Source organism: Heptranchias perlo, chromosome X, assembly GCF_035084215.1.
Source record: "Heptranchias perlo isolate sHepPer1 chromosome X, sHepPer1.hap1, whole genome shotgun sequence".
NCBI classification, from domain to species: Eukaryota; Metazoa; Chordata; class Chondrichthyes; order Hexanchiformes; family Hexanchidae; genus Heptranchias; species Heptranchias perlo.
Genome location: NC_090370.1, coordinates 6,046,863 through 6,074,709, shown reverse-complemented (window position 1 = coordinate 6,074,709; position 27,847 = coordinate 6,046,863). Strand labels below are relative to the sequence as shown.

Genomic DNA, 27,847 nt, shown 5'->3' with positions numbered 1-27,847 from the left:
GGACTATAACTTGGTGTTGTAAAATTGTTTACAACCTATTGATAGTGTTAGTGGCTTCCCTCTCTTTTGGAGGGGGATAAAAAGAAGAAAGCATTGTCAGCAGGGAGTCACTTAATGAGTCTGTTAATGAATGACTCCAGAAAACTGCCCATCTGCCGGATTTCTTTCTGGTTCTCGATGCCATTTGAGATGGAAAATGATGATAGAACTAAATATTGCTGTGAGGTAGACACTAGATTTTTCAATCAGCATTATTTCAATGCCAACATTAATCCATTTATTTTAAACTAATGGTAGCAATAAAATAATTCTAAACAGACAATCAAGGCTTGTAACAAATGGGAGCAAAGAGTATTTTGTATATTCTCTCCTCCCGTCTCTTTCTTCCCCTCCCCCCGCCACACATTTTCCTCCTTGTTTAATAAGGTGCTAGTTGTGTAATGTTAGTATAGAAGTGATTTCATCTCAATATAAAGGTAGCTGCTTGCCGATGCTTCTACATGGACAAAATAAAGTGTTTGGTGGCAGAGTGCATTGGTATTAATGTCACTAATTGGCATGGTAATTGATGGGCTTGGAAATGTAATCCCCACATGGCAAGTTCCTCATCTTTTGTTTTTTTGGAGGGGGAGGGGCATGCAAGGAGGAAGCAAGGAGCAGAGGGGAAATCTGAATGTCTCAACTAATGGCCTCCTAGTGGCTGATTTATAGTGTACAATGGGAGATGCTTGAGAGCAGGTTAACTGCCTTCCCTTGGTCAGGCAATTGGTGTGATTTCAGGGATTTGGGAAGGAGAGGAGGATAGTGGGAGAAACATTTACTGTCTGCAGCCTGAGGTGTTCAGCTCACTTTCTTTTATCTTTCTAGGGTTGATATTTGTCGTTGACAGTAATGATAGAGAGCGTGTGAATGAGGCACGCGAGGAGCTGATGCGAATGCTTGCGGAGGATGAACTGCGAGATGCTGTTCTACTTGTCTTTGCCAACAAACAGGTAAATGAGTCCTGTTGAGTGGGAGGTAGTTCATCGTCTCACTGGGACAGTGGTAGTAAAACAGTCGCAATGTAAAACCTACATTTTGCATGAATTACTTAATCGCTGATCTCGCCTGAACTGCCACAAACTTGATGTGTATTCCACTTTACTAATCCTCCTCTCCTTCTCTAGTCTCAAGCCCAGACTTTCCCAACTGACCTGCCAGTTAGCTTAAATCCCCCACTGCTTACTTTATCCTCTCCACAAGGACATTCGTGCCATTTTGGTTCAGATGAAGGCTGTCCCTTTGGTAAAGTCTTCCCTCGTTCCAGAACTTGCTCCAATGGACCAAAAATGTGAACCCTTTTCTCTTGCACCGGTCATCCATTGACCTTTCTAATCCTCCACTCTTTGACCTGTGCCACGGGAAGCAAACTGACGATCACTACCCTTGAGGCCCTGTTTTGCAATCTGGTGCCTAAATTCCTCTGCAAGACCGTACATGTACTTCTAGCTATGTCATTGGTTCTAACATGGACCACAACATTTCGCTGCTCTCCCTGCCTTCGCAGAAATATTTCCGCCCATGATGTGGCATCAGGGACGTAACATACCATTTAGGACTCCCAGTCACTACTGCAAAAAAGGCTGTTTATTCTTCTGATTATAGAGTTTCCCTGTACTATTGCTCTCCTAGTCTCGTGGCCCACATGCCTTCCACCCTCAGGTAACACCTTGCTCCGCAGTGCCAGTGTTGTTCAGGACCTCCCTCCTTTGAGTTACTGTCACCGCCCACTTCACAGTTGTCCAACACTATGTATCAATGGGACATTTCCAGCAACCCGGGATTCTCTGCACCTGTGATTCCTGTCTCCCTCTGCTGCCCCTGCAGGTGGTCATCCGCTTCTCTCTTTCTACATTATCCATGTGTCCTGAACTGATTCTACCACAGGGTTTCCCTAAGTAGCTCATCAGCACCCAACAGTGGGTAATGGTGGAATGGTCTGAGCTTCACTGGGGGTGGGTAATTTATCTAAATCGGTTTAATTCCATTTCTCCAAAGAGAGGGGATTACTGCTTTAGTTTGCTCGGCTGGTTTTCACTGTGCTGTGTGCACTTTAGCACAGCATGACTGGGGGGGGAGAATAGGATAAAGCTAGCCTTGAGGAGCGGGGCTGAGTAAACCGGAAACCTTTTTTTGGGCTCTCGTCACCACTAATCCCATTCTCTGCTAATCCGGCTCATTTTGCAGATGAATGACAGGAGCATTAGAAAAGCTCTCTGCCAGAATCACGGCCACACCAAGGTTCTCCTTGATCAGCTGTTGGGTCCCACTGGTGCCCGTGTCCGTCTCTCCCCCAGTACGAGCAGAGACACTGAGCAGCGGTTTGGGAGCCGCTCCCATCACAGCCCTATTCGGGGCAGTCATCACTCATCTGTCTCTTTCACTTTCAGCCTGTCCACATTGTTCCCAATGCAACCTCTCAACATCACATGTCGAAATGGTATTGACCCAGGCAGTAATCACATTAAATCATGGGGGATTCAGCCATTCTGTCTTTTCAAATGCACAGCAACTGACAGTGGTATGTAAGCGGGGAGAGTGGGGAAACACTGCATTTTCTAATCGAGGAAGAAGTGCACAAAAGACTGAAGACTGGCATAATAGACAGCAGCAGTCCCTGTGAAGAATTGTTCAGATTCCTCTCTCGTTGCTATAGAAGCGCAGCTCACCAACATCCCTCTGACTTCCCCACAACATTTCCAGTGAGATGCAGATCTCACACATTCAGATGCTCCTGAAATGTCTTATTTATTTATGAAAATAGAGCTCACTTCTCATTCTGCATTTGGATTGACCGCCAATGAAGCAGTGTATCCCAGTGAGCTCCAAGAGGAGGTTCAATCATCAAATCATTTCTTTATATAATTTTATCATTCCAATAGTGGAGGTTCACATAAATCCCAAATGTTTATTTAGAGACATTAGTAACAGAAGGTTTTTTGGGGGAGGGGGAGGAAGCTTAAAATCTGTTTTGCAAAGTAGCTACCATGGCATTATTTATAGAGGAAGAAAAAGGAAGCATTTATATAACACTTTATCACCTCTCCCAAATGTCTCGAAGCCCTTCATACACAGTGAAGTAATTTGTAGTGCAATCACTGTTAGGTAAGCAAGCACAGCAGCCATTTTGCCAATGGCAAGATCCCATCGACAACACTGGGATGAATCGCTTGTGGTTGAGGGAGAAATGTTGGCCAAGAGACTACTCCCTGACTGCTCTTCTTTAAATCATGCCATCAGATTTTAATGTACCACAAGCATCGGTGCTGGGACCACTGTTGTTCACCATTTGAACTTGGGAATCGGAAGTACAGTTTCAAAATTTGCGGATGAAACCAAATTGGGGGTAGAGTTAATATTGAGGAAGACTGCGACAAAATACAAGAAGACATTAATAAACTTGCAGAATGGGCGTGTAAACGGCAAATTAATTTCAATATAGATAATTGTGAGGTGGTGCATTTTGGTAAGAGGAATAAAGAGGCCACATACTCCTTGAGTTTATATGGGGGAGAGGAGCCGAGGGATCTGGGGGTACAGATTCACAAATCACTAAAAGTAGCAATGCAAGTTAATAAGGCCATCAAAAATGCAAACAAAGCATTTCTCAAGGAATAGAATTGAAAAGCAGAGAGTTTATGTTAAACTTGTATAGAACCTTGATTAGACCATACAGAGTACTGTGCACAGTTCTGGTCTCCATATTACAAAAAGGATATCGAGGCACTGTAGAAGGTGCAAAAATGATTTACAAGGATGATACCAGAACTGAGAGGTTATAACAATCAAAAATGGCTGAACAGGCTGGGGCTCTTTTCTCTAGAAAAGAGAAGGCTGAAGGGTGACCTAATGGGATTCTTTAAAATTATGAAGGGATTTGATAGGGTAGATGTACAGAAGATGTTTCCACTCATGGGAGAGACCAAAACCAGGGACCATAAATAGAAGATACTCACTTATAAATGCAATAAGGAACTCAGGAGAAATTTCTTTACCCAGAGAGTGGTTAGAATGTGGAACTTGCTACCACATGGAGTAGTTGAGGCGAATAGCATAGATACATTTAAGGGGCAGCTAGATAAGTACATGAGGGAGAAAGGAATAGAAGGCTGTGCTGATGGGGTTAGATAAAGTAGGGAGGGAGAAGCTCGTGTAGAGCATAAACACTGGCATAGACCACTTGGGATGAATGGCCTGTTTCTGTGCTGTAAATTCTATGTAAGACACTCCTGTCCTTATAAAACAGCATATTATCTGACTTTGTGAGCAATGCCGGGGAGAACTGCTAGTATGTCTAATGTGTTTTGATCACACTTCCTGTGTTACACTTTGGCATCACTCATTATATGCAAATTATTTGAAGCTGTTTGACTCAGATTTCATATTCATAAGATAGCAACAAATAAACAGTCGAATGGTTAGGCGACCGACAAGTGGTGAGCAAGAATGAAAACCATCAATTATGAAGTTCACAAAACTACAAATCAAAATTGGGCAGTCAGCAACAGCTACCAATAAAAGAAAGGAGAAGCGAAACCAATCGAGTTGCTCCAAACATTTTGTGCAGTTCGTATGAGCTGCCATCTTGATTTTCCTTCCTGCTCAACATTTTTAGGGAGAAGTACAATTTCTAACATAAATCAGTGCTGTGTTGTAAATCTTGGTAAGAGTTTTCTTGCAGAGGCCTACTCCTGTATCATGAGCCTGAGTACTTGGGGAGCTTGAATTATTGGGTTGGGCTTTGCTGACCATTTTTCTGTAAATGATTTGGTTCCTCCTTATTGGGTGCAGCTCAAGTCAAACGGCCCTTCTCTTCATTTTGATTCCAGTGACACTATATTCAGTGTTATTTCTTTAGCGTTGTTTTACCTGTGTGACAAATAAAAGGTTTTGTTTTGAAATTTGGTATTGTTTAATTTTGATTGTACTTTGTAATGGTTATAGCAACTGCATTTCTTGTATTTATGTGTGTTTGAGAGAGAACTCAAAGCAATCAGAAAACAAAGTTACACTACATTGTTCTTATATCATACGACAGCAGGATGGTAGACAGCGAACTAGACGGACCGTGGTCTTTTTTCATCTAGCCATTCCTATGTTTCTGTGTAAGTTCTGGAAGGACTGTTACCATTATTCAGGCTTGGAGAAAGGTTCTGAATAAAAGTCCTACATTTAAACATGATAATTTAAATAAAACCTTTCAGTAACACTAAGTACTACTCATAAATATTTGGTACAAAAGGAAAGATGGAAATAAATTTCACATTTATTCTTATATTTCTTGACCATTATTATACTAACTCACACCTAGATGGGAGAGAGTGCCCATTTGATAGACTGGGTAAAGCACTGCTCCCTCCCTCCCCACCGTAAGGCATATAGAGACGTACTTATATGACAGGAACAAATTCATTTATCTACCTGCATTCAGTAAGGAAAGCATTAAGGCCCCGAGTTTCCCCGGGTCCCGATCCTCCACCTTGACTATAGCAGAGTGGGACTTCTGGATGCTGCCAAATTGTGTTGCTGACCCAGCCCTAATTGCCGGGATCAGGGGCGTTGACATAATACAGGCAAATGCCGGTGCCACTTTCACCATAACTGGGGAGCCCACCCCGGAGGGCAGGGGAGTTCACTGTGGCACTTTGCTGCGGCATCAATGAGTGGCTGGAAGATTGTTAAAAATATTTCAAATGGCCAGTTTTGGAACTTGCCACTTTCCCTGCAGTAATTGCTCAATATGTGATTGATTGTCGTAGGGAAACTGGCTTTTTAGATTGCAAGTGGCCTCATTTCCAACAGGATCACGTCCGAGCATGCAAGTATCCCTGCATCACGTAGGTGTACATTGTGGTGGGGGGCAGAGCTAGAAGGAATTTGGACAGAGGACGTCCTGCCACATATGCATCTTGTGACGTTCATATGGAAGGGGGCGGATGCAAGAAATAATGCCTGGCATGACATTTCCGGCTTTAGCTGGCTGCTAATGTCCATGTGAATTCCGACACTAGACCAAAAAAAAATTGTCACGAAGGTACTTCAGAAAGCAGAGAAATCTGCAGGTTGCCATCAATTTTTTTTTTGAAGAACTCAGCTTACTGTACCATACAGATCAGGAAGGTCCTAGGTTCAATCTCTGGACTCTGATCACAGCTAGCATCTAATGGAAATGTTCCAACTGGCCTCAGCACCCCTGGGTCAGGTTAGCAAACTGAGATTTATTAACGTGTCGCTCCATTCCAATTCAGATTGTTGATTAGTAAAGTGTTTGGTTTTCACAGAAAAATGGATGGAATCACGGAATGCAATCACTAAATCATGGTAAAAATCCTGGAATCACATAGTGTAAAAAATGAATTTGACTTATCCAGTCAGTAAACCAGTAAGTGTCACCTACCAGAGAAAGTCTTTGATTTTTATTGATTCGTAAACATACGTAGTGATGATAATGAATTTTCAATTATCAATTTATTTAATTTTAATTTTGTTTTAGATATGTTAATAAATGTTAAGAATCTCTGTGAACATAGAATACTGTGATCATTTGGCTGGGAGGTTGAGTGGGGAATGTAGTGAGGTGACCATAAGAAATAGAGGGTATCTGCGAGCATCACGGTAACTTTTATAAGTTTGTGTTAGTAACAGAACAAGGAAATAAACAAGTTATCAACAAGTGATTATTGATCTGATGATTGCTGCTTCTGGGAAAGGTGGACAGAAAAACTAAAAATAAATCACTTTTAATAAAATTCATGCTTTTTCAAGGATTTTGAATAGCAACGAGATTGGTTCCAAGTGAGACAAAAAAAATCCAAAATTAAAATGAGATGAAAATGATTGGAATTTGGAATTGGTAGAAGAGAGGTTTATGGATAACACATCCCAAAGTCCAAAAGCACCAGTTTTGGGGGGCACTGCCACAAACATCGAGAGATAGAGTAATGAGATAGAATGGGAGGTTAATATCTGGAGTTGATAACTCAGTTGAGTCAATACAAAGGAAATCGAGTAAATGTTCACAATTCTAACCATTAAAATCTACTTTAAATGAATCATACAGTAAAAGAGTTGACTCCAATATTCTACTCTTAACACATTCATTTTCTGTTTTGTTTTCTTTGTAAATTTACAGAGAGTGAACATCACAGGGTAAGAAATGTCGCCATCCTTGTGGTGGAATGTCGCCACCTGTTGGCACGTTACTGCATGGCTAGCTTTAGTTTGCTAACTCGGAAATAGTTCATGAGATGGGCATCACAGTGTCTCTTTCACTTAACTAGCAAGTGTCCTATTGAAACACTAATGTTGCTGTACACTGGTAAGTGTCCTACTCGTACATGTACTAAACATCTTTCATTTGATAACTTAATGGGAATTTTATTTAAGGGGAAGCTAGATGAGTACATGAGGGAGAAAGGAATAGAAGGATATGCTGATAGGGTTAGATGAGGTAAGGTGGGAGGAGGCTTGTGTGGAGCATAAACACCGAAATAGACCTGTTGGGGCCGAATGGCCTGTTTCTGTGATGTGAAATCCTATGTAATTTACCTCCCTCATTGGAATCTCTCCAAAGTAGAACTCTTCAACAAATGATTGAATAATCCAGTATTGCTCAGGCCGATCCCAGTCAATTACATTTCCTACCATGTCATATTTGTGGTGGATTTGCTGTATCACTGTGCCCCAAAATTGAGGGCAGCCGGAAGGTGCATAGATGAATTAAATGTGGATGATCATTTGTGATTTCAAAAGATGTCACCCTCTGGATTGATTGAGAAATTCCAGTACGAGATGTGATATGATTCCAGATGGAGATCCAGGTGGTAAATGTAAATCTTCAATTTTTCACACTGCTTTACAGAAAAATATGAAAACAATGAAATGCTATTTTTATTGTAAACTTTTATTATTGAAATTTAAAACTGTGGCAAAATCATATATGAAGATAAGTGTCTAACAGGAAATAAAAACAGCATCAACTTTAAACCCAATTGTGAACAAAGCATTAAACTCAGCAATGGTACACCTAGGAAGTGGCTGATATTGATCTCTGAAAGCCCTGCTTGTAGTCAGCCTGCTCGCTGCAATACTTCCTGACATTCAGGGTCATGGTCAGGAATGGGTTTTACCTCACTCTGATCTGCAGCCTGACTTGATTCCCCCAGGGTAATGATGCAGCACAGTAGTAAAGACAAAAGGGCAAGATCGGGAGGGAGGCCACAATTTCTCATCCCAACAGCAAAAGTTCTATTACTCATTGTTTAAAAAGGATTGGAGCAAGATTTTTTAAAACAGGAGAATGTTTTTTCCTCTGTTCATCCTCTTCCAGAATGTGCAATTTTAATTGAATTTTTAACCAATTCTTTTGACCATTTTAAATTCGTTTTTAACATCCCAAATCCTCCTGGGACATTTCCTCTCTCTGTACCTCTGACATTAATCCTGGATTAGTTTCTGCTTTTCACTCTCCAAATGTTAAAACCTCCTCCTCTGTCTTGCACTGCTGCTCTCACACCGAGTGGGAAAGAAGCTGCCTCCAATATCATCATGTTTTCCTTTGTGCTTTTTTTTAAACGGGAGGTGGAATTGTAGTTTAGGACACTTAACAAGATTAGGTTAAAACTGAGGGTAAAAAATCACATTGAATTTTTCTTTAAAAAAACATTTCATAAAAAATTAATGGGCCTTTCACGTCAGGTCTGTGGAAGTCTGTTGTTACTTCCTTCAGCAAGTACTTTCATTTACTGCATCTGGTTTCACAAGGAAGTTCCCCGAGAAGCCTAGGCCTCGACCACAACAGTAAGAGGAAGCACTCAGTAGAGGCAAATGACACTGCACTTGTGTGTAAATTTTTAATGGCCAGCTCTAGAACATCATCGGTTAAGGCCTGCACACCCCTCTCCATCAAGGAACAGTTTATAGTGTGACGGGAAGGAGGCTCAGAAAGGAGGGGCCTAAAAAAGAAAAAAAACTTTACCGAGGGACAAAAAATAAATTTGAAAAAAATGTATATGTGCTGGTTGTGACTCCATACAGTGGAACATACTCTCAAGACAATGGTAAATTTAAAAAGATTTAGTTTTAAAAGCTACAAGCCTAGAAAATACTGTGATGATATTAATGGATGAACGTTTAACAGGTTTTTCTAACATTCCTCGATCTCTTATTTTAATGGAGGCACTAATCTGTTTTAAATGTGTTAACACTTCAGTTACGATAGCTAATGAATGTCACGTGAGCATGTTGAGCATTCGTCTGCTAATATGACTCCAGTAATTTCTAGGTTATAATGAGCCATGACTTTATCACATCGTATGGAGTACATTTAAGAAATAACTCTTTGAAATTTTGAGCAACGTGAAAAATTCTACTCAGTAACTCGCGAGGTAAGTAACTTTCCAGCTTTGGTGACTGTGAAAGTAACCTGTCCAGTTGAAAGTTACAGTGGTGCATTTCCCCACTATCTCCTGTTGCTTACTTCTCTACTATCCTGTAGCTCCTGGTCTCTTCAAGCTTGATGCAGCTTTCTGCTGACAATATCAGAGGTGTATTTTATTCCTTATTCAGGATTGTTTCTTCTGTCCTAATGTTTAAGTGGCCAGCTTTGGTTGAGTGAAAGTCTGTTTGTGAGTTTATAACTTACCAATAACTTTTTAAAAATTCCACATTCCAGCACTGTGAATACAGTCTGAGATTCTATGTATTGTATCGGTCAATGCTGTATTGTTTTGAACTAATTCTGGAATTCACTGTTCAAATCAAACAGCTAAATCAGATTAGATTACAAAGGGAGATCAGGGATTGAGTGCCACAATGGGTTACAACACTGTCTTTTCAATCTGGGGACCTAGGTTCTGATCCAGTCCAGAATGATGGGATGAAAATCTCCTCTCTCCCAACAGAATGGCAGTGATTGTAAGCAATGACCATCAAGCTCGCTTCATCCAGTCAATAGTGCAACCTTGCACACCTATCACCCACTCCACGCTATCACACTATCTCCTGCGAGAGGCAAAAAAACTGGGACCAATTCAAGAAAGGCTCTGGGTCCTTAAGTCAGTCCAACAAGGTCCAGGAGATCACAGTGGCCCCTGACTCATCACAATCACAGCTAACTCGCAACTTAAGCCCAATAACTGGAAATGGCTTCTTCTCTCAGGAACTTATCAAATCATCTTTTAAAGGATTGTAATAATGCCTTACCCACCAGAGGGTGATGAATCTCTGTGAAAACAAATAATTCCCATATAGATTTTATAGGCAGGCCACCTGGTCCTACCATCCTTATCCATTTCAATTAATCTAACCAGTCTGTACTCAATCCTTTCATCATTTAAAAAACTTTAATTGTACCCCTCTAAGTCCTGTTCTTCTCTAAATAACCCAAACTCCTGAACCCTCTCCTCATAACGAAATAATACATGTATTATCATTTTTATTTTGACTGATCCTGGAGAATGGAACATAAATTAGTTCAATTCCACCAACAAAGATGAAAAAAGAAAATGATTTGAGTTTTGACTATTAAGTGGTTCCTAAAGTCCAGTCAGCATAAAGCTATTGTCAACAAAGTTAGTCAAGTGCTGGAATCTATTTCAAGGACATTTGATTAAATGTCAAAGCAGCTCGCTTTAACACTTCATGGTGAGGCCACATTTAGAATATTATGTGCTGTTTTGGGCTCCTTATCTTCAAAAGGACCAATGCATTGCAAAGGGTCCAGAGAATATAAGGGTTTTGATAGAGTAAATAAGGATACTTATACTAGTGGGAAGGATATAGAGGAGCAAATTTGCAGGGAAATTACAGAGAGGTGCAAGAGCCATAGAGTAGTAATAATGGCGGACTTCAACTATCCTAATATAGACTCTGATAGTAATAGTGTAAAGGGCAAAGAGGGGGAAGAATTTTTGAAGTTCAGGAGAACTTTCTTGATCAGTACGTTTCCGGCCCAACGAGGAAGGAGGCATTGCTGGATCTGGTTCTGGGGAAAGAGGTGGGCCAAGTGGAGCAAGTTTCAGTGGGGGAACATTTAGAGAACAGTGATCATAGTATCATAAGGTTTAGATTAGCTATGGAAAAGGACAAGGAGCAATCTAGAGTAAAAATACTCAATTGGAGGAGGGCCAATTTCAGTGCGTTGAGAACGGATCTGGCCCGGGTTAATTGGAATCAAAGATTGGCAGGCAAAACTGTAATCGAGCAATGGGCGGCCTTTAAAGAGGAGATAGTTCGGATACAGTCTAGGTACATTCCCACAAGGAGGAAAGGCAGGGCAACTAAAGCCAGAGCTCCCTGGATGTTGAAAGAGATAGAGAGTAAGATGAGTCAGAAAAAGGGGGGTCTATGACGATAATACAAGTTCAGAGGGACAAAGAGAGACTGGTGGCTAATATAAAAGGGAATCCAAAAGTCATCTGTAGGCATATAAATAGTAAAAGGGTAATAAGAGGGGGGATGGGGCCGATTAGGGACCAAAAAGGAGCTACGCATGGAGGCCGAGGGCAAAGTACTAAATGAGTACTTTGCATCTGTCTTTACCAAGGAAGACGATGCTGCCAAAGTCACAGTAAAAGAAGAGGTAGTTGAGATACTGGATGGGCTAAAAATTGATAAAGAGGAGGTACTAGAAAGGCTGGCTGTACTTAAAGTAGATAAGTCACCCAGTCCGGATGGGATACATCCTAGGTTGCTGAGGGAAGTAAGGGTGGAAATTGCGGAGGTACTGGCCATAATCTTCCAATCATCCTTAGATACGGGGGTGGTGCCAGAGGACTGGAGAATTGCAAATGTGACACCCTTGTTTAAAAAAGGGTGTAAGGATAAACCCAGCAACTATAGGCCAGTCAGTTTAACCTCAGTGGTGGGGAAACTTTTAGAAACAATAATCTGGGACAAATCAACCATCACTTGGACAAGTGTGGATTAATTAAGGAAAGCCAGCACAGATTTGTTAAAGGCAAATCGTGATTAACTAACTTGATTGAGTTTTTTGATGAGGTAACAGAGAGGGTTGATGAGGGCAATGCAGTTGATGTGGTGTATATGGACTTCAAAAAGCGTTTGATAAAGTGCCGCATAATAGGCTTGTCATCAAAGTTGAAGCCCATGGAATAAAAGGGGCAGTGGCAGCATGGACACAAAATTGGATAAGTGACAGGAAACAGAGAGTAGTGGTGAAACAGAGACTGGAGGGAGGTGTACAGTGGTGTTCCCCAGGGGTCAGTACTAGGACCACTGCTTTTCTTGATATATATTAATGACTTGAACTTGGGTGTACAGGGCATGATTTCAAAATGTGCAGATGACACAAAACTTGGAAGTGTAGTGAACAGTGAGGAGGATAGTGATAGACTTCAAGAGGATATAGACAGGCTGGTGGCATGGGCAGACACATGGCAGATGAAATTTAATGCAGAGAAGTGCGATGTGATACATTTTGGTAGGAAGAACGAGGAGAGGCAATATAAACTAAATGATACAATTCTAAAGGGGGTGCAGGAACAGAGAGATCGGGGGGTATATGTGCACAAATCGTTGAAGGTGGTAGGGCAGGTTGAGAAAGCAGTTAAAAAGACATACAGGATTCTAGGCTTTCTAAATAGAGGCATAGAGTACAAAAGCAAGGAAGTTATGTTGAATCTTTATAAAACACTGGTTCGGCCACAACTGGAATATTGTGTCCAGTTCTGGGCACTGCACTTTAGGAAGGATGTGAAGGCCTTATAGCGGGTGCAGAAAAGATTTACTAGAATGGTTCCAGGGATGAGGGACTTAGTTACGTGGATAGACTGGAGAAGCTGGGGTTGTTCTCGTTAGAGCAGAGAAGGTTGAGAGGAGATTTGATAGAGGTATTCAAAATCATGAAGGGTCTACACAGAGTAGATAGAGAGAAACTGTTCCCATTGGCGGAACGGTCAAGAACCAGAGGACATAGATTTAAAGTGATTGGCAAAAGAACCAAGGGCGACATGAGGAAATACTTTTTTACATAGCGGTTGGTTATGATCTGGAATGCACCGCCTGAGGGGGTGGTGGAGGCAGATTCAATCATGGCTTTCAAAAGGGAATTGGACAAGTACTTGAAGGGGAAAAAATTTGCATGGCTATGGGGAAAGGGCAGGGGAATGGGCCTAGCTGGTTGCTCTTGCAGAGAGCCGGCACGGACTCAATGGGCCGAATGGCCTCCTGTGCTGTGTATCCATTCTATGATTCTAAGGAGAAACTGTTTCCCCTGGCAAAAGGGTCAGTAACCGGAGGACACAGATTTAAGGTAATTGGCAAAAGAGCCAGAGGTGAGATGATGAGAATTTTTTTTTATGCAGCGAGTTATTATGATCTGGAATGCACAGCATGATTCAATAGTAACTTTCAAAAGGGAATTGGATAAATACTTGAAGGGGAGAAAATTGCAGGGTTATGGAGAAAGAGCAGGGGAGTGGGACTAATTACATTACATTGCATTACGTTGAGTCTACAACACATAAACAGGCCATTCGGCCCAACTGATCCATGCCAGTGTTTATGCTCCACACAAGCCTCCTCCCACCCTACTTCATCTCACCCTATCAGCATAACCTTCCATTCCTTTCTCCTGCATATATTTAGGTCGCTCTAATTTCACAGGCACAATGGGCCGAATGGCCTACTTCTGTGCTGTAAGATTCTATGATTCTAAGAGCCACAAGGATAATCCTTGGACTCAAAATGGTAAATTGTGATAACAAGCGAATAGAATTATATTTGTTCCCATTAGAGAAAAGATTGAAAGATCCAAGTCTTCAAACTACTGGGAGACATAAAGTGGAGGTAGGCAGATCGTCGCTGGGTCAAAATCCTGAAACTCCCTTCCTAACAGCACTGTGGGAGAACCTTCACCACACGGACTGCAGCGGTTCAAGAAGGCGGCTCACCACCACCTTCTCAAGGGCAATTAGGGATGGGCAATAAATGCCGGTCTCGCCAGTGACGCCCACATCCCGTGAACGAATAAAAAAAAAATCCAATTTTCCACTATAATTAATGTGTGGAATAGAATATCATCAACATTTAATGGTATACCAATTAAAAAGGTAGATATTTGATTAAGAATAGGATTGAAGATTATGGGGGAAGTAGAGTTGAAGATAAAGATGATCAAATACTCTTATGATTCCTATGTTGAAGCCTCTGAAATGTTGTCTGTGGATCAATATGAAATAACCTAGGTTCTGGCATTTGATTAATATCCTGCTTTTTCTAGATTGTCATTCGGAGGCAAGAGAGAAATTTCAGAGGTGTATCTTCTTGGAAATTTCCTCTGCAGTTATCCCCATTCGACAGTTAAATTCATTAGGTACAGTCCATCATAGACAGATTGTATGTGGTCTTCTAGCTGAATTGAAAGGTCTTTTTCATAGTTTCATAGCACCTTTAGGTCAATAATGATGAAATATTATACAGAAGTTAAAGTATGGCCAGTTTTTTCCCATTGTTATCCATGGAACTTTTGAATGATGGGATGAACAAATCCTGTGTGGTAAAAGGTATACAGACCAGGGAGGATCCCGGGTTCAATTCCTGGTTTGTGCTGAGTTTATTGATCTCAGTTGGGGGGAATCAGCCAAAGTTCCTGCTCCTGATGGCTACCCAGTGACTTCTGCTGAGAAACGGCCTCTGTGAGAGTTAAGTGGTGACAGGTTCCAGCTCAGCTGGTCCAGTAACCTGCTGACACTGCCCATCGACGCTCACATTTCAACACATGAAGACATGGTTGGTGAGGTTCCAGTGGTGGGAGAAGATAAAAGAAATTCACTGTGGAATAAAATCTATAACTGGGTGTAGGAAGACGATGGAGGAATGAATAAGTTTCCTAGTCACAAGTTGCAGGAGGTGGAAGAAACAACAGTCAGAGCAGCAGAACCCTCAATATTCATCAGTGGAGCTGGGCGGTGCTTACTGGTTGGAGGGGGTGCTGGGATAGAGGAGGACTATAGTTTCACTCCGATGCCGTGGGGGGATTAGGTTATGATCCAGGTGAGTGCCGGTTGGCTCTCACCATTCACTCACTCAGTATCCCTGATTCGGTCTGCTGGCCAGAATGAGCAGAGCCGGGCTCCTGATTCTGATTCTTGTCTCATTGGGCGGATTCTCGAGCCAGGATGAAAAAGTGCAAGAACTTAAAGTGGAAATCCTGGTGAGCAAATTTCTTATAAAAGGTCTTTCTGGGAGCTTTTATTTTCACTGTAACATTGTGAGGTGACAACTGTAAAGAAACACACCGCCTGTGTCTGCATTTCTCTTGATTTGCAAATTGTTTTTTTTAACAGCTGAAACCAGAGGGATGTCCCGAGCTGTCGACTGTTGGAGACACTCTACATATCCACTACACTGTGAGAAATACCGCAACTCTCCACAAAGTTGCCTTTTTACAAATTCTCGTGTAACCAGAAAATTTGAAGTGTTTTAATATTTTTTATTTGGAATAAGAAAAATGGAAATTGTTGCACGTATAGAGGCGGTAGGCGGATGGGGTTCTGACTGCAATAACACGTCAGCAATAATGCTTTTCGATATCCCCCCCCCCCCCCCGTCAATCTCCAGGGAAAGTATTAAGAGGAAGTACATTTCCAATTGGAACCTAACTGTAAATCAACTAGGCTCCGGGGACTTCAGAGCAGGAAGAGTTTTTAATAGTGATCAGAAAACTAGAGGAACTGACAAATGGCCACGTCAGTAAGTGAAACTCATACGTAAGTCCTCGTATTATCTGATCAGTTTCTACTGTAGCTCAGCCCTGCACCTCAAACAAATGAATTCATCTGAATCTGGCATGAAATGCAATATTCCATTCATATTTAGTGGAAGCAAACCAACAGCATTTACGTTTAGGAAATATGTTGAGTTATTTTTTTACCTTTTAATTCTGAAACTCTTTGTAGCTAAATCCCTGCTTTTGCAACACACTGTGCCCCTTGCAGCCCAGGAGAGTCATGTGCTTCACTTTTTTATTGTGGAGACACCTTCCCAAGTAGACTTACACATCTTTGCAAACAGTAACTGATGCACTCTCTGAACCCCTTTGGGCTCTTTTTCCGATAATGGGTGTACTGGGAAACATTGTCGATCATAATGGCTGCTGAGTTTAGCTTTGAAAGGTGACTGCCTTACCCAGCTAAATGATTTAAAACGGGCCATCCACCCCTCATAGGGATTTAGCATCAAGTCAAAACGCTATTCCAGTTTCAAGGAAAACTCAACTCTTCCAAAAATGGTACTTTTTAAAAAATGTTAACTTTCAAACACAGTCATCTGTCAGTTGCTCTAAATTTAATTGTATTCTGTTGTGGCAAAATTCAACCGACAACATTGTATTTCATTGGCTGTAAAGTGCTTTGAGATGCCCTGAGGTCGTGAAAGGTGCTCTATAAATGCAAAAGTCTTTCTTTCTATTGTATCTGAGCTGATGGGGGGGGGTGGGGGGGATTTCCACAAGGGCTCTCCTGCTCATCGACTGTAACTTCGGTGGAAGTGACACAGAAACTCGGGAAAAGGGCATAAACGGCCTTTATGCCATTTTTCCTGGGTTTCCATGGCTTTTCTGCCGATGTTATGAACAAGTAGGAACAATTTCTGCAGAAATTCACCCCCATGCGTTGTTTTGTTGCACAACTTTCTAAAGAGGGTGGCATTTCAATTGAGTGTTGACTTTCCCTGTTAAAGGACATGTACAGTGTCCAACTGACTCCCAGCATGGCAGGGTTTGCATGTGGTATAAATATAGTTCTCTCGGTTGTTACTATGATAAGATGAAGAGAAGAATTTGTATTTCTCTAGCACCTTTCAAGTCCTCAGGATGTTCAAGGCATTTCACAGCCAGTGAATTACTCTTGAAGTGTAGTCACTGTTATGTCGGCAAATGCAGATACCAATTTGCATATAACAAGGACCAACAAACAGTAAATGACCAGGTGATGTTGGTTAAGAGGAATGTTAGTCAGGACACTGGGAGGACTCCCTGTTCTTCAAATGATGCAATGCGACCTTTTACATCTGCCTGAGCAGGTAGACTGGGCCACAGTTTAATATCTCATCAGAAAGACATCACCTCCAACAATACACCCTCTCAATACTGTGCTGAAGTATCGTGCCTAGATTATGTGTTCAAGTCGTGGAGTGAGGCTAATACCCACAATCTTCTGACTTGGATGCAAGACTGTTAACACTGAGCCAAGTTGACACTTGGATATTTAACATCAATTTAAATATCTGTCAGTTACATTATTATCGACTCTGTTACAAAATCAGTGGTAAATGCTGATATTCTAAAAAAAGGTGAGTATGAGTTATTGGGAATACTGATACTTGAATGCTTGTAGAATATTGACTGTGGGTTAGATTGGGGCGATTGATAATGCTGGAGGTCATTGGGTATTGGGTTAGAATCATAGAAAGGTTACAGCACAGAAGAAGGCCATTCGGCCCATCGAGTCCGCGCCGGGTCTGTGCAAGAGCAATCCAGCTAGTCCCATTCCCCTGGCCTTTCCCCGTAGCCTTGCAATTTTTTTCCTTTCAAGTACTTATCCAGTTCCCTTTTGAAGGCTATGATTGAATCTGCCTCCACCACCCCCTGACAGTGCATTCCAGATCCTAACCACTCGCTGTGTAAAAAAGTTTTTCCTAATGTCGCCTTTGGTTCTTTTGCTAATCACCTTAAATCTATGTCCTCTGGTCCTTAACCCTTTTACAGTTTCTCTCTATCTGCTCTGTCTAATTTTGAATACCTCTATCAAATCTCCTCACAACCGTCTCTGTTCCAAGGAGAACAACCCCAGCTTCTCCAGTCTATCCACGTAACTAAAGTCCCTCATCCCTGGAATCATTTTAGTAAATCTCTTCTGCACCCTCTCTAAGGCCTTTGCATCTTTCCTGAAGTGCAGTGTCCAGAACTGGACACACTACTCCAGTTGTGGCCGAACCAGTGTTTTATAAAGGTTCATCATGACTTCCTTACTTTTGTACTCTATGCCTCTTTAATTATTAGAGGTATTGCTGGATATTGGGAGGCTACCTATTAATGGATAGTGAGAGATAACTGAATGTTGGATACTAGAGGTTACTGATTGGAGTATTGTTGAATGGTGGGTATAACGTGTGCTATGGATGTGAACGCCAGAGAGTTGATGCATTTTCTTTTCCGACTGTTTCTCAGGGTAAACTGGAAGATGGGACCTTGTTTGATAATTCCTTAAGCCGAGATCCTCTGGTGGTAGAACTGGGCAAAAAACAGGTTATTCCAGGTAAAATGTGACATATTCTCCTGCTGGAATGAAATGGTGCTGAAAAATGACCTCCTAAGCATAATTACAAAGATTGATCCAAGAATGAGGTGATTACATCTCTCTTTCAATACCATAAATTTGACTCTCGCTAAAGTAATAGTGTTGACTTCAATCCATATACAAAAATCTTCATTGAGATGCGATTGAGATCAGGAGACACATTTTGATTCAGGTATTTTAATACAATTCCCACTCTGAAACTGTTAGTGCAAGTGTATTTAAAAAGAATTTGAATCTGATTTTATTTTCGTTTATAGGATTGGAACAGGGTCTCCTCGACATGTGTGTTGGGTAAGTCAATGTGACTGCTTCAGTAATGTTATTTTATAAGTACTATTTGAAGTAAAATGCTGTTGATATTAATTGGTTTTAAGTTCCAAGATGTTACTAATATTCTGCGTCTGGTTAAGATTTTTTTCTGTCCTGCTCGCCTCTTAAGTCCTTTTGCTGGGGTGTTGGTTCCATAGGCATTTTGCTCGAGTGCCCATTCTTCACGTGATCCTGGACTCTTGGGGCTCGATTTTAAAACAAAAGTCTGGGGGTGGGGGGGGGGGGGGGGGGCAATGAAAATCGGCTTTTCGAGGAGTGGGCAGAAATCCCGGCTCCAAGACGCCGAAGAACATGCACGGCCCAGAGCCACCTGGGCTCGCGCGCCATTTCCGAACCGGGAAGTCCCACTGGCAATTAAAGCCGGCGGGACAGCACTTAAACCACTACATCACTAGCTGAAGTAGTTTAAAAATGAGTAAATGTAATTTACAATGAAGGCAAGCGATTTCAACGCTGCCTCAACATGTTTCCCGTGTTGTGTGACGGCTGCCGTAACGGGTTTCAGCCAGCAGCCATATGGCCATTTAAATGCCTGTTTGATAGATGGGGATAAAAGGTGAGTTATTGCAGCAGGGCATTCAGTTCTCTCAGACAAACTTTTGGCTGGGAGATCTTTGTGTTTAGACTGAAAATTCTTGGTTGCCACTCAGAATTGTTCTGTTTACAAATATTTACCAACTTTTCGGACCCCCTCAAACTGACACCATCAGGATGCGGGGGGCGGGGGTGGTGGGTGCGCGATGGCTGCTTTCACCTCCACATCCGAGGACGTGGAACATCACCAGCCTCGCCAGGCACGGTGTGCACCACCGCCACTTGTAGCTCCACAATACAGTGCTGCGTCACAGGCACCTGCACATGAGCACAGAGGGGAACAACAGAGGGACTGACGTCACAGGAGGCACTAATCTCATCAGAGGGTCTACAGACCGAGGCTCAGCCTCCTGGACCTCTCTGAGCAGCAGTGCATATGGAGGCTGAGAGTGAGTCGCCAGGTAGTCGCAGACATCTGCAGCCTCCTTCATGCCGAGCTGCTCTCGGTTGGGCCGAGCAGCATCTTCTTACCTGTCGCTGTTAAAGTCACCACTGCCCTCAACTTCTTCGCCTCTGGATCATTCCAGGGTGCCACCGGGGTCTCTCAGTCGTCTGCACACAAGTGCATAAGGCAGGTCACTGATGGCTTGTTTCACAGGGCCTCGCATTACGTCAACTTCCCCATGGATGACCTTAGCCAGACGGAGAGGACAGTGGGATTCCACTCTGTGGCTGCCTTCCCACGTGTACAGGACGCATACAGGGTGCAATCGATTGCACCCATATAGCAATCCGAGCACCTCCACACGAGCCAAGACTGTTCATCAACAGAAAGGGGTATCACTCCATCAACGCACAGCTCGTTTGTGACCACCGCAAGAGATTTCTTCATGTGTGCGCCAGATTCCCTGGCAGCTGCCATGATTCGTTCATTCTGAGGGAATCCAACATCCCAGACCTCTTCCACACACTGAACAGCCTTAAAGGCTGGCTCCTCGGGGACAAAGGATACCCCCTGCACATGTGGCTCGCGACACCTCTGAGGAATCCCATCAGCGAGCAACAGCTTCGATGTAACGACAGCCACATTGCCACCAGGTCTATAATTGAACATGCGATAGGGCTGCTGAAGATGAGATTTTGGTGCCTCGATCGTTCTGGGGGAGCGCTTCAATAGGCACCAGACAGAATGGGTCGCATTATAGTAGTGTGTTGTGTCCTGCACAACATAGCGCAACAGAGAGGGGTACCGGTTCATGAGGCCCCATGCCCTCATCCAGCGTCCACATCTGCCATCAGCAAGAGGAAGAGGAAGAAGAAAGAAGAACAACAACAACCCCTGGGCAGAGCAACGGCTCACCTGGCTGCTCGTGAGGCCAGGGAGTCACTCATATGTGAACGGTTCTCATAAGATCACAAAGTGAGAATAGTCCAGTCCTCACACCACCCGGAAAAACTAACGCCAACACCAGACACCCCCCCACCCCCCTGCACAAAACAGTCCTGCAACTACACATACACCCACTGTAAAGTCACCCACTGGGTGGCATCAAGTCTTTTCGATCACGATGAAGTACATGTAAGGGCGCTATCACAAAAGGCAGTCAAGAATGGGCAAGGCTTGGCAGTAGTGGTGAGAGTGAAGACATTTAATGTGACTTTAACAAAAACCAAATATAAATGAAAAACATGACAGTCTGTCAGACACTCTTGTGCATCCTCTTTGTGATCACAAAACCTTAGTCTTTCTCTTCCTACTACTTCTACGTGGTGCATCCCCTGTGGCTGCAGCAGAGGTAGTGACAGGTTGCTCATGTTCATGCCCTGACCGATTAGATGCTTTGGGCCTACGCCCTCTGGGTTTTGGAGCCCTTGAGGGCCCCTCCAAAAACTGCTCCACCTGCACCTGTGCAGGGGCTGACTCGGCCGCCTGGGGAGGAGGCAGGATTGCGGGTGCTGGTTGAGGGGGGGGGGGCAACGGGTGAGACGTGGGGGCGCTTTGAGTGTCGTCCCCACTTCCATGTTCCCTTTCGCCATCTTCCCTCTCCTGGACCAGATCCACACCACTCCTACCACTCTGCTGGACGACAGTTTAAAGGACATGTATGATGCCTTGGAAGCCCAGTTGTAAAGTTCCTGTCTGTTTAAGGCAGAAGAATGTTGTTCACCCTGAGCCGAACGGCCATTGTCAGGGCCTCAGTGGACTCATTGGTGAGCCGTGCTTGAAGCTCCATGGAGGCTAGCCTTCCCTCCGTCGCAGACATTCCCGCACTTACCCGCGACACTATCTCAGACATTTCTGCAGTTACCTGCGACACTATCTCAGACATTCCCGTACTTACCTGCGACACTATCTCAGACATTTCTGCAGTTACCCGTGACACCATCTCAGACATTTCTGCAGTTACCTGCGACACTATCTCAGACAGTTCCTCACGCCCCTTTAACACCATCTCAGCGATTCCCTCAAGTACCTGTGCCACCATTCCACTAATGCAAGAGTTGGACTCCTCCATCCTCTGCGCTATTGTGGAGAGTGTGCATGGCACCTGTTCTAGTACCTCACAAATGTGCTGCTGTCCCTCGATCATTCTCCTTTTAAAGGATGGCCCCCAGGGTTCAGCATCTGTGTCCAGCTGAGCAGAGCCTGGAGAGGAGTGCGCCCACCAACACAGACTCACCACAGCTGCCCCTGCCACCAGTGTCTGCTCGTGCTCACTTGTGTGTGGTGACTCACCAGCAAGGTTCCCTCTAATTTTTTTTGGCCATGTGCAGAATGAATTTGGGTTTGTGCACCGATATAAAGGCTGTGTGCGCCACCGTAAAAAAAATCACAACTTTAAATAGAACATCTTTTTGCTGGACTATAACTTGGTGTTGTAAAATTGTTTACAATCTTTTTAGAAAACATTATTCAGGGTAATTAACAAACAGAACAATGTACAAAATAATGGATAATTGTAACAATTTAATGTTATATTGGCTGATAAATTTATACAGTTTATGAAATGGGTTTCTTAAGTTGCATTAGGATTGAGCAGACCAGTTTCGTTACATTTTATTAAAAATGATCTGATGGGAACGATTCCAATCAGCTCTTTGTTGAATCATCTTAATGACTCTGATTCAAAGAGAAATAAATCGTGTGCAATCAGAATTTTTAGATTGAGTCAGAAATACAAAACAGCTGTCAAACCAGTCACAGAGAATTTGGGGATAGGGAACAGTTTAATTGAAGCTCTCTCCTCCCCCCCCCCCCCCCCCCTCCATTGAATCCTCAGCAGCGTTTAAAAAATTATTGCATTCCAATTGTACATATTGCAAGTCTCATTAGTTTTGGCTGCCTCTATGTATGGGCCCCTGCGCTTTGATTGGGCGGAGGTGCCTGCTCTCTGGGCAGATAGTTCCGGTCTGTGATTGGCCACTGACAAACACATCGGTTTCGATTTTACTTCCCGGTCTGGTTTCCTAGCAACGGGGTAAACAATGCGGCAGCTGGGGCTGGAGACTCGGACCTCCGGGCACTCCCCAGCACCAGAGGCAGAGCAGCCCGGCTGGGGCTGGAGCACTGGGGACCAGGGAAGCAGAGCTGGAGGTGGGCCTGGGGTCCGGGCACTGGTCAGTGTGAGAGGGGGGCCGAGAGCACTGGTTTGGTGTGCGGACGGACTGTCTAAGTGCACGGCACATAACAGACTGCTGCACAGCCTCGCACGCGCGCAGCTTCGAGGGGACAGTGCTCACCAGGTGCCAACCCAACTAACTGACTACTAGGACCCACCGAGGTGTGCGTATCTGCGCTGGTGGATGGCTCACTAAGATGTGACGGTGCGCCCTCAGAGGCCGGGAGCTCCTCTGAGGAATCGTCCTCTCCTGTCACTTCCATCACTGAAGGGCCTGGAAGAGAACAGAAGGCAATATTAAGAATCATCACAGATGTATAATGTGATGAGCATACTGAGGTGTTCAACATGCCAATCGTTAATAACATCAATTCATGTTGTGTGATGAATGTTAAAGTTGTGTCACAGACGTTTGTGGGGTGCCAGTCTCGGCATCCCCGATGGACAGGCACTCAACGGTGCTGATCTGCAGGGCCTCCTCCTCCTCCGCCTCTGTGAGGGCCACTATTTGTTGCGGCCCCCCCCTCCAGTCCTAGCCCTCTCCCATGCATTTTGCACTCTCTTCTACAAGGGGAGAAAGTACAGATGTGAGTGCGTGATGCTGAAGTGGTCAGCCGATGAATGCATTGCTTTGGGTGAGGCTGACCGTGAAAGAGGTGCATCAGAGGATTGGTATCAGACAGAGACATCACATTGGATCAGGATTGGGGTGAGTGTAAATGGGGAGGTGAGGAAGTGAAGGTAAGTTGACGATGAGCCTTAAGTGGGTGTGAGGAGTGATGTGATGGAGTAGTCTTGGCAGTGCAGAATGTGGGGGGGTGGTGGGTGATGTGGAACACGGAACACAGGAGAATCAATAAGTGTACTCACTTTTGCTGACCTAGTTAGGTCATTGAAGTGCTTCCTGCACTGGACCCAAGTGTGGGATATGTTGCTCCTGCTCGTGACCTCCTCTGCCACCTTGAGCCAGGCCTTCTTGGTGACAGAGGCACCTCCTGTCGGCCGGGTAAAATAGTTCCCTCCTCTTCCTCGCCGCGGTCAGTAGCATCTGAGTGAGGCATTGCTGAATCTTGGAGCAGCCTTGCCCCTGTGTTGCTCCATTAGGTCGTCTGGCTCTTTGCTCCAGCAAAATCCATTGGAGCAACGGCCCTTTAAATCCAGATGTTCCAGCTGACAGCAGGTCATGCGGATGCACAGTCTGCCCAGTGCGCAGTAAACCTGGAAACAAGATTAATGGCCAACAATTAAGTCGCGATCGCGTGGGGAACGGTAAGTTTTAATTATTCGCATTTGCCGCACGCCCATTGACCTCCCCCGCCCTGCTGCCCTCCCACCGCTCTTTTAAAATCATGCCCTCAGTGTCTGAGGGTAGGTTTACCATCAGCCTTTACTGTGGCTGACATCACAGTCAAGCTCAATTCTGTCCTTACCCAACTTCCCTATTCACTTTCCAGCAGAGGGTAAACAATGGCGAGCAAGAGAAGGAATCCTGGCTGGCTGATTTTCCTCCCTCTCAAACCCAGGAACAATGACCCCCCCCACTACTGTACTGACCGCGATCAGCTAAGTAATCACAGAACCGGGAAAGATCTATTTTCTTTGAAGGATACAAGTTTGGTTTCTTTTATTATTTTGTTCAATGCAGTTTATGCTCTGAATACAGTAGAGATCTTGTAACATCGGCAAATGGCTAATGTAGATGATAGTGATGTCACTACTTTTCAAATCACATGATTTGACCTTGGGAGCCTGCTGTCTGGGAAAAGTAAATTCCTAAAAATGGAATTGAATACCTCTAATGTTAAAAGTCTTGCGTATAGTGCGCAATTTCTGTCACACTTCCTGTCATACTTTCCCTATCATGCCTTATTGATAACACCCCTGTTATAAAACAGCGCACTTTCTGACTCACCATGAGCAATATCATGGGAGATCTGCTAGTTAGATTTTTAAAAAGCAGAAACTGGAGTATTTTTCAAGGATGTGATACATCATGGCACTGAGGTAACACTGATACCTGATAGCAACTCAGCCCTCAATGTGTCGCTGCTCAGACCATCAAGAACGCTTCTTATCCTGTAATACATGTTGTATATTGTGTGAAAATGCAGAACTTAGTTACAATACTGCTGTAGCAGACATGGTGTAGTGATTATACATAAATGATCTGCAATGAGTTGAATTATCATGCAGTATATATGGTCTAAACATCAGGCGTATCAGCCAGTTGATGACAACTTCAGCTGACATAAGGATGTATCCTGCACTTGGTGTGTAAGTGTCCAAAGCATGGGATCCTTGTGTGATGGTCACTCTGTTTTATTTAATTTATATTTGTAAAAATATCCTAAGTGTGTTGACTCTTTGGAGTTCAGTTCCACAGGCATTGGCTGCCCTCCAGTGCCTCGCCCAAATGCCAATTCTTCATGTGTGAATCTAGACAGTAACAGCTGGCATCCTAGCTGAGCCCCATCCTCATCCAGAATTCTGGCCCACACACTTTCCAGGAAGAGTCACCAGCCAGGGAAAAGAACCATGGCTTGTTTTCCCCTTCCTAGCCCAAGCATGCTGAGGCTAACTCCACTACCCTAACTACCAGCCTAGCTGAGGCCCATTCAGCATAGACCAGGGATTGAACTGGGGAACTTTGCATGTTGTAAGGGCTTAGTAATAAGCCGACTTTACCAACTGAGCCATGCTAGCATTCCAATGGTCGTAAGAAAGAAACCCATCAATTTCTCACCCATTAGTGATCTATATACTAACTATAGGATGATTAGCAGATAATGATACAGAGGAAAAAACATTATGTATTACAAGTGACAAGTGTTTTTATTTCCAGAGAGAAGAGAAAGTTAACCATTCCATCTAACCTAGCGTATGGGAAACGAGGCTTTCCACCCTCCATTCCAGGCACGTATCCGGTTCTAACTCCAATCTCGGCTTCAAAGTAGTTTTTTGGGGAATATTGTGGTAAATCATTGCAACATCGTATTGGGTGGCCAACCCATGGTGTGTTCGAATCCCAACCTTGCTGTAACTCAATGTACTGTTGCTCAATGAGCAAGTTTTATTAGTTCACCAACTGAACTGTACATCAGATAGAGACAGTTATCTGTCACCCTGTAAATATTTTTGTTTGAAATTATACATTTTATTTAATTTTTGATAATTAAAAAGCTCTGGGTCCAACAGCAGGATTTTGGTGACTCAGCCTTTCTCTAACATTTTAAATTTACAAATTATCAATGTGATAGGAGTTTTCAAGGAATTTTATACTTTAGTTTTGGTCTAAATAACATTTTTTAAATTAACAGTACTACAAGAATGCTTACCCTAAGCATTCTGCAGCAACAGACTACATTCTTTTCAGCAATTTTGTATTTATATAGTGCCTTTAATATGGAAAAATACCCCAAGGCTCTACAGATGCATAATCTTAAAAAAAAAACGACATTATTTAAAAAGATATAACTGCAGGTCAGTGTAGCGCTACACTTCATACATGCTGGAGTAGCTATGAGATGGATTTTGATTTCAACACAATGAGAACATCGGGAGAAGGGATAGTGTGTAGGAATACATATTTGGAACTTATCAGGCGCAAGCGAGGAACATTCCAAGGAGTACTCAGCATAATGGTGCAGAAGGCTGCAATTGAGAGAGAGCTGGGAGGCTAGAGATCAGAGGGAGATCACCTATGAAACTGCAAGCTTTTTCTAGTGTCCTGTTCAGGAATGTGGGGCAGGTGCTATAAAAGCCTTCCAGATATAGGATAGACTTGTGCTTTACACAGATAAACATTGTGGAAAGGAAAAGTAATATTTGGCCCAAAAGAGAGAACTGAGTTTCTTGGAGACCACTTTAGCCATGAAGGAGATGTAGGCATTCCACTCTAGGTCAAAGGAGATAGTGAGGGCCAGATGAGTACAGCAATCCATGTTCAAAATAAGTCATGGGCCTTTATTACAAGAGGATTTGAGTACAGGAGTAAAGATGTCTGACTGCAATTATATAGGGCCTTGGTGAGACACGCCTGGAGTAGTGTGTACAATTTTGGTTTCCTTACCTAAGAAAGAATATACTTGCCATAGAGGGAGTGCAACGAAGGTTCACCAGACTGATTCCTGGGATGGCGGGATTATCGTATGAAGAGAGATTGAGTAGACTAGGCCTGTATTCTCTAGAGTTCAGAAGAATGAGAGGTGATCTCATTGAAACAGACAAAATTCTTACAGGGCTCGACAGGGTAGCTGCAGGGAGGATGTTTCCCCTGGCTGGGGAGTCTAGAACCAGGGGTCACAGTCTCAGAATAAGGGGCAGGCCATTTAGGACTGAGCTGAGAAGAAATTTCTTCACTGAGGGTGGTGAATCTTTGGAATTCTCTACCCCAGAGGGCTGTGGAGGCTCAGTCATTGAGTACATTCAAAACAGAGATCGATAGATTTCTAGATATTAAAGGCACCAAAGGATGTGGGGATGGTGCAGGAAAATGGCGTTGAGGTAGACGATCAGCCATGATCTTATTGAATGGCGGAGCAGGTTCGAGGGGCCGAATGGCCTACTCCTGCTCCTATTTCTTTGTAATGTTCTAACAAACTGCACACGCTTCAATCTTTGGGTTTATGATGTTGTTGAAACCATTTTGGATTCCTCCTTTGTACATCGTTATACTGGTATTTCTATCATTATCGGAGGTTTAAATGCTGCAATAACCTAGATGTGAATGGACATTGTGTTTAGAACTTCACTTTCTGTATTTCAGGAGACTCTGTATTGTTGTTTGAGACCGAATTGGTGACTTTAGTGAAATCAACATATTGGAAGAAAATGATGGACAATATGATCCCAATAGCCTGCTTGGTGCTGGTCCCTGGACTTCTGTGTCTGATAGGCTATTATCTCTATTCAAAAGCAAATGCACCAAAAATCTCCAAACGGAAGCTCAAAGACGAAAAAAAGGGCAAAGCAAAAAATAAATAAATTTTCTACAAAATTGTTAAA

General features: G+C 43.3%; 2 protein-coding genes across 5 annotated transcripts in view; both read left to right on the top strand.

The window, feature by feature from the left end:
- LOC137307216 (ADP-ribosylation factor 3-like) overlaps positions 1–955 on the top strand; it is a 31,553-nt gene extending 30,598 nt beyond the window's left edge. The window contains exon 7 of the transcript XR_010959069.1: positions 868–955. The gene's annotated coding sequence lies outside the window, so the exon portion shown is untranslated. The remainder of the gene's footprint in view (positions 1–867) is intronic.
- Positions 909–27,847, top strand: fkbp11 (FKBP prolyl isomerase 11). Of its 4 annotated transcripts, XM_067976619.1 has the most exons (7): positions 7,327–7,357; positions 13,796–13,848; positions 15,348–15,410; positions 18,230–18,317; positions 18,617–18,650; positions 25,686–25,756; positions 27,609–27,847. In XM_067976619.1, exons 1-7 carry the CDS (start codon positions 7,342–7,344, stop codon positions 27,824–27,826), a joined length of 543 nt encoding a protein of 180 aa, XP_067832720.1. In that variant the 5' UTR covers positions 7,327–7,341; the 3' UTR covers positions 27,827–27,847. The 4 variants fall into 4 exon arrangements, with proteins under 4 accessions (XP_067832722.1, XP_067832720.1, XP_067832723.1 ...); XM_067976621.1 differs by lacking the exons at positions 7,327–7,357; positions 13,796–13,848 and adding an exon at positions 909–992; XM_067976622.1 differs by lacking the exons at positions 7,327–7,357; positions 13,796–13,848 and adding an exon at positions 9,077–9,098.